General features: G+C 34.2%; 1 protein-coding gene across 1 annotated transcript; it reads right to left on the bottom strand.

Annotated features, from left to right (window-relative positions):
- Positions 1-204: 204 nt before the first annotated feature.
- LOC129235820 (ubiquitin-conjugating enzyme E2 J2-like) lies at positions 205-2176 on the bottom strand. The gene is made up of 4 exons (XM_054869862.1): positions 1882-2176; positions 1005-1318; positions 877-947; positions 205-810 (listed from the first exon to the last, which is right to left on the bottom strand). The coding sequence occupies exons 2-4, from the start codon at positions 1294-1296 to the stop codon at positions 403-405; spliced, it is 771 nt and encodes a 256-aa protein (XP_054725837.1). The 5' UTR covers positions 1297-1318; positions 1882-2176; the 3' UTR covers positions 205-402.
- Between the last annotated feature and the right edge of the window lie 5332 nt (positions 2177-7508).

Raw genomic sequence — 7508 nt, 5'->3', positions numbered from 1 at the left:
ACACGAATAAGAAAAGAAAGAAATTGTCGTAATAACTTCGACTTTGCAAATGGTTGGTAGCTCTAAATAATATATAAATTGACTCATTTTAAAAGCCAATCCCCCCGGAAGCCTAATATCCCAGCCCAAATAGATGGAGCAGCAGATTTAACATGAAAACAAAATTTTTGATGAACAAATAAATCAACCCCAGAAACGAGAGTATAATTGTGAAAGTATTCAAATATTTGTATTTTCTTTACTGTACAAATGAAATCTATGTATTTCTTATACTGCATTTTAAGTTACATTTTTACGGTATTCTATGTACACTAACATTACATATACACATATCAATGAGAGACACATCGATTTTTAGTGGTTAGTGCTTAGCGGCTGCAACGATAAGGAATTTCTACAACTTTATTCCTGATTTAGATTTTTGATCACATAATTCACTATTAGCGCGAAAATTGCAAAACTTATTGCAATCACTAAATTTGAATATAACGCAGGCCAATTTACGAGTGACCTAGTTTTTTTGGTGCTTACGTTTGACTTCGCTTGCAGGTCTCCATCAGTTTCATTAGCACAAGATCCATTATTTGTTGCAGGTATACCATTTTTATCGGCACTACGAGATGACTGCGCATTTAAAAGAGCCTGTTTTTCTTTTTCGTCCTGCAAAAGCTTATTAATTTCTTCACACACTTCAGGAAATAATTCATTGAACAGTGGATCTTTCAAATTAAATTCCAAAGACTTTCTGGCATAACTCTGTTTCTCATAGGTCGTTGTCTCTATGGAACCAAGCGTGGGAGTCGTTTCAAGCTATTCAATTATGCAAAAATTGATGTAGAAACAAAAGGGAATATCAATAAATCTAGTTGAACCTACCATAAAGCTAAGTAATCCAGTCAAAATAGTTCCGACACACCATGTTGGATTCCACGTATCAGGATGGAAATCTATAGATGAAAGTTACATTAATAATGGAAAAAAAATAAACCTACAAATTTACTAACCTGAAATGCTAAGGCAGAGACGTGTATTGGTCTTAAATCTACCATTTGGTGTCAACATGTAAATTGAAGGCGGTTTAAAAGGAAATTCTCTCGGAAAAAGCAAAGTTCCATGATAGTAGCCTCCATAGTAGGGTGTATTAGCAGGTCCTTTTACCACATAATGCCACTCAAGAATGTTGTTAGGTAAAGGCTCTGCTGTGATATATGGCAAAGGGTCACGCTTCAGTCGCATATAATCTTGCCTCATTCGGGATATGGCTGTTGGCTGTTTTCGGGGTTTCGTAGAAGTCATTTTCGTCAAAGCAAAAGCCTCCCTAACAGAACAAATGGGTTTAACCATTGAAAAATAAGCTTAGTTTTACAATATTCTGTTTTCCAAACTTAAACTATGTAATTGCATTCCACACTACATAATTTGTAATTTGGTATATTGGTGCGGTGAAAAGTAAACTTAACATTTGAATAGTTTAGCCACCCTAAGTGCAACAAAAATCCAAAGCTTTCTATTACTGTATACCGAACTATACATGATGTATTGTCAGTCAATTATGCATATTTACTTTTCCCATGCTCTGCATCTATCAGCTGTGTAGTCTTGTATTTGTCAACGAACAGTCACAGCCAATAATTCATATGTAGTTACAACGACATTTCTCCACACCGAAACATTTGTTGTGTAATTGTGAACATGAATTTCACATTCAATACTTCTGTAACTGATGTTCCTTAATTGTTTAACTAATTTTGAACTTGCTCTTGACCTTAAGCTTGACTAAAGCAAACTTGACCTTGGCGTTGCTTAAACGTTTACTAACAATTTTTATATCTTTGTTGAAGATAGAAATGAAATTATATACATTTAGAATTTCTGTTCTACCTTTTCAAAACAATTATCAGCTACTTTTCACTTCCGGCGTCTCCTCCACCCCGATCCCGCTTGTAGGAACTCAGGCAATCAACACAAAAAACGATGATGTGTCCCCCAAAAATGGGAAATTGTCTCTTGCTTCCAGTAGATGCCAATTTAATAAATCGTTTTTAACCGTATTGATCAAATTATTTACTTATGACTGGCAGTGCAGGTTTTAGTTACTCTTTAGTTAAATATTTTCCGCAGCCTTTGAAATCAACAAATATAGTATTTTTTATTTCTAGTCAGAGGTTACACTTAAGAATTATCGATAACATTGTAACAAATTGTATTGAGCAAAGTGAAATTAATAGTCGTAGTCGATAACACAAACATTTGTAATAGTAATTCCTAATTGGTGCTAGTACGCGTTCATTAACATCCAAATATTATCCATCAATCAGAAATGAAGAGAGCAAAACAGTTGATACTGGAGAATGGTTAATTTTATGCTTCAGAAATTTTGTCAGCAAAAACTATCCATCGCAAAAATATAAGCAAACAAATTAATGTTTTGTGGAATCAGAGCACTTTTGCCCTTGCGTTGGTTTGAAAGGATTACAGTCAAAAGCGGTAAAGCGGCAAATGTGTCAACTAAAACTTCATTGTACATATAATAAACTATATTTATAGAAATTTTTTTGGACAACACAACAGTTTGTAAGCAAACTCAGTTGATATGTTTATGCAAGTGATGGCGAATTTTCCGTTCACTTATTTTTTTTTTTTTTTTGTTTTGCTTTTCCTTCTCCTTATGAGAGAATTTTTGCTTACGCTTTCATAGCTAATTTTGTTATCAAACGCAGCAACTATATGACATATTTCTATTTGATACATTTATTTGACACAAATTTTGTCATTGCGTTAATCAACTTATTATCCAATCTGTTCGTTTTGCTCATTGTACAGATCATTTTGTTTTTCGTTTTTATTTTGGTTGCATAGCCTTTTTTAATTGGTAGCACCGACAAATAATAAGTAAATTCGTAAAGCTTTTATTTCAGAAGTAAATTTGATGTCAAATGAGGATTTACAAAAATTTTTTATGCAATGCTATTAGGCCTAAACTAAACCGGCAAATCCATAATCATAAACTAATCCATACTGGTGTAGTGCGCGATGCACAAAAGGCAAAAGTGTGGTCAACATCAATGTTAATCGGCTCTCAACAAATTTGAAGTAATCAGCTGATTTGTTTATGTAATAAGGGATATACAATGGTTTGCTTACAATCAAGTTCGGAAAAGATTGTGTTGGTCATTTAAGAAAAAATCAACCTGCAACTGCTCATGTTACTTCGTTTCCGTCTGAATACCTACAGATGCAAAGAGCGATGCCAAAGTGGTGCTGTGAAGCTCGCTATATCGTAACATATTTTTGCTCTAATGCCCAAATCTTGTTACCTATCATCCTTGCTGGTGTATGGGCTCTTTAAGTATTAAATACTTCTCTCCGATAATTTTGTATCATCGATACTTTCAAGTAGTACAGATATCGAGTACATGACGGAAATGGAGTACACTAATATAATATAATGTTTCCACGACACGTAATTCCCTCTCTAAATAATTCGTTAAGTAACTCTCGAATCACCTTTCGTAATATCTTTTGGCAGCTTCCCTTCTCGTCTATGTTCTTAACTTTTTATTACTATTATTTAGAGAAAAAGCAAGTTTATTATTATTATTATTTATTGGAAATATATACTATATAACCCTAACTTAATGAGCACACTGGCTACTAGGGCCTTCAGTGCTAAAAAGCAAGTTTAAACTAAGATTTCCAAACAAAGATTGTATTATCCCTTCTATTTACCTACAATAAGAAAAAGCTAAAAGGCGCTGATAGAGATAAAGGGTCTTTCAAAAATGACGCCTAGATGTCAGTAGCGAATAATTCCTGGACGGTACCTCTTTTTATGTCATTTTTGATATTTTTCAATTATACAGCTAGACACGATAGAGCAACGCGTTAAAATTATTGAAATTTATTATGAAAATGGTCGATATTTAAGAATAAAATCGTGATTGGTGGAAAAATCGTCCGAATGAGTAGACAGTTCAGAGGTTGCTGAATAAATTCATAAAACTGGTTCTGTCGGGTATAGAAAAATAACAACCACATCCCTTTTTGAAATCGCCGCCATAGCCGAATGGTGCGTGACTACCGACTTGGTGCGTAGTTTCGAATCTCCTGCCATGGAAAAGCTCCTCATAAAAACCATTTGCCGTTCGGAGTCGGCTTAAAACTGTTGATCCCTCCATTTGTTAAATAACATCAAGATGCACGCTACAAATAAGAGGAGCACCTGGAACAAAAACCTAACCGAAGTGTATGTGTAGTATGTATTTATAGTGTGAAGTGTGTATTATGTAGTGAAGTATTTATTTATTTATTAACGGTGTGGCCAACATCAAACCGCTATTCGGCTTTCAGCGAATTGAAGGAATCAGCTGATTTGCTGGCGCAACAAGTGTGCAACGGTTTGTTTACAGCAGAGGTTAGCAAAAACTAAGATGTCAGAATAATGAAATTAATACATTTCACTCATAAATTAATACAAATACTAAAAATTATCCAGAGGTAGGTCGGTATTAAATATGGGTGAAATCAGTCAATAAACACTCCTACCTGCCATGTAACGGTAATTTTCAATAAAGCAAAAAACGTGATATGTAGGTATATTATAAACGAAGTAAAATTACTGAAATTCAGTGCAAATGATAACCCCAAAGATATATGGTGCATCTACAATTTTGACAAAAGGGCGGTGCCACGCGGAGCAAACTCATCAAAACTTGGTACATGTTTGGTCCCCACCTCATTTAGACCCCTCATAATTAAAAGGTTTGTTCGGCTAGTTTTCAAGTAAATATTATCCAGTAGCTAAATTCTTGCTAGTAGCTATCTGATCTTTCTAATAGAAAAAATACTCAAAATAGTGAACGAACAGAAAACTGGTAAGAACTTGCAGATTGTTCGGTCAGCTGATAGTTGGTTTTTGTTGTACATTTAGGACTAAAAGCGAATAATTAAAAAAAAAACCGGACACACTGCATTCTCCAGGCACATACCGTAGAGTTCAGAATAGATTTGCTCACTTCTTTCCAATCGAAAGATACATTTAATTTTCTGATTTGCTTAGATTGTAGCAGGTAAAAGTTGTCCAGCAGACACTTCAGCTCTCATTACTTTACTCTCTTAATTCTTCTTACTTTTTTGGAGTTTTGCGTACACAAATGCCAAAAGCTGACAGTTTTAAATAGTTATCAAAAATCAAATATAACACCAAAACTGTCAACTTGGCGAACAAAACAATTATTGAGATCTTATAAAACCCATGCCAACTTTTTATATATGAAGATCGAATTTGCGTCCCTCTCTCTGATGCCGCAAGCTATAGCTCTCATTAGCTATGAGTTTGTTTGATTCGAAAATTAACGGTCAGCCCGAAACTGAAATTTTACTAAAATGTGCGCTGGCATATAAATTTCGATCCGGACCGAATTTTGTCTTCCTTTTTATTATTATTTATTTTATTATTAAATAAGATCAACAGATTAGATTTTTGTTTTTGTTTAATTTAACATCAAATCCCAATCAACGAACTTTTAAACTTTTCATGAAGGCTGATAGAGATTTTCTATATACAGTTGCGGTCAAAATAATAGTAGTGCTACTAAGGTATATAGTTTATTATGTTTATTTTTTCCTACTGACTCCTTTATTTTACTTTCTCCTTACAATACTGTTGTACATAGAGCGTACGATAAAAAAGTACCGTTAAACCGGTCAAAGTTAGCATTTGTTTTTTCAAATTCATTTTTTTCCCAATGTTTTGCTGAATTGAGTCAGTCAAAATAATAGTAGTGCGAAGAGTTTGCTCTCAAAAAATACAAATAAAATACAAAATACAAATTATTTACTTATAAAACAATTATAAAAGTGCTTTCACTGGTAAGTATTACATTTTGTTAGTGTATTTGTATATAATTTTGATTTAATTTGATTAAAACATTTTACAGCAATGGGACGAGGCAAACACTGCACGGCTGAGCAGCGGCAGCTTATAAAAAAAATGATTTCGATGGGGAAAACTTATAAAGAAGTGCAGGATATTGTTGGTTGTTCACCGACAATGATTTGTAATGCCCTTAAATACAAATCGCAGCCAGAAACACGTGGACGGAATCCAGCAATGTCCACTAAAATGATTAAGCGTGTGGTAAGATTTGCCAAAAATAATCCGTTCACGCCAGCAACAAAAATAAAAACGGAATTGGAAGTGGAAGCAAGCGTGGAAACTATTCGCAGGCGTTTGCGGGAACACGATTTGGTAGCTCGCAGCCCCAGAAAAGTGCCACTATTAACAAAGCGACATGTGGCCAACCGACTAAAGTTTGCTAAGAGTCATTTGGAATGGACAGACGAGAGATGGCGAAATATTTTATGGACAGACGAGTCTAAAATTGTGCTTCATGGTGCAAAAGGATCGCGCCAATATGTCAGACGGCCAATTAACTCAGAATACAATCCGAAATATACCTGCAAAACGATTAAACACGGCGGATCCAGTATCATGATTTGGGCATGTTTTTCTTTTTATGGAGTAGGACCGATATACTGGATAAAAGAAATGATGGATCGCCATGTATACGTAAAAATCTTGGAGGAGGTCATGCTACCATATGCTCGGGAGGAAATGCCGCTGATTTGGGTCTTCCAACAAGACAATGACCCAAAACATACAAGCTGATTAGCGAAGGAGTGGTTCCAGAAAAATAGGGTTGAGGTAATGGAATGGCCTGCACAGTCTCCAGACCTCAACCCGATTGAAAATTTGTGGTGCGATGTGAAAGAGGCAGTTTCTAATTGTAATCCAAGCAACAACAATCAGCTTTGGGAAACAGTGGAGCATGCATGGAAATCAATTTCCCAGGAGAGATGTGAAAATCTTGTAAATTCAATGAATCGACGTTGTGCTGCAGTAATTGCAAATAAAGGATCCACTACTAAGTATTAATAACATACTATTATTATTAAGAAATATTGCCTTAGTCTTACTTTAACATAAAATTCCTTCCAAAAGAACACATGTCTTAGTTATCCTTTTTTATATTAATCATACTACTATTTTTTTGACCGTCCATATTCGAAGAGTTCATATGAAATATAATTTTATTTGCATTACATTGGTTTTTTTCGAAATATTTTTTATAATTACATTGTTAAAAGTCATTACTTTTTAAAATAAAACACAACATAAAAATTTTGCGGAAAAAAATCCCACTTTTTTTCAATTTCTTTCACATGGTATGCGCACTACTATTATATTGACCGCAGCTGTACATACATACATACATATCTATGCATGTAGGTCCAGATTTTTCGGATTGCTTTCCATTATATGTTTGGTGTAAAAATATAAATATATAAACAAATTCATACAGTTTATGTGATACGTCACCGCTTCTCGCGACGCTTCAATTCAAAACACTTGCCAATTATTCTTCTTTGATGCTTATCAACCAAAGCTTCTGTTTGAATACAATTTACTTACAGTACAATACATAGAATACAATCACTAAAATTTA

Source organism: Anastrepha obliqua, chromosome 1, assembly GCF_027943255.1.
Source record: "Anastrepha obliqua isolate idAnaObli1 chromosome 1, idAnaObli1_1.0, whole genome shotgun sequence".
NCBI classification, from domain to species: Eukaryota; Metazoa; Arthropoda; class Insecta; order Diptera; family Tephritidae; genus Anastrepha; species Anastrepha obliqua.
The sequence above is the reverse complement of the archived record's forward strand: the minus strand, read 5'-3'. Positions and strand labels throughout refer to the sequence as shown.

Coding starts and splice junctions, on each gene's coding strand:
- LOC129235820 (XM_054869862.1), bottom strand. CDS start 1,296: ATGACTTCTACGAAACCCCGAAAACAGCCAACAGCCATATCCCGAATG. Junction 948..1,004: donor TCTCTGCCTTAGCATTTCAG/GTTAGTAAATTT, acceptor TTTCATCTATAG/ATTTCCATCCTGATACGTGG. Junction 811..876: donor CTGGATTACTTAGCTTTATG/GTAGGTTCAACT, acceptor ATAATTGAATAG/CTTGAAACGACTCCCACGCT.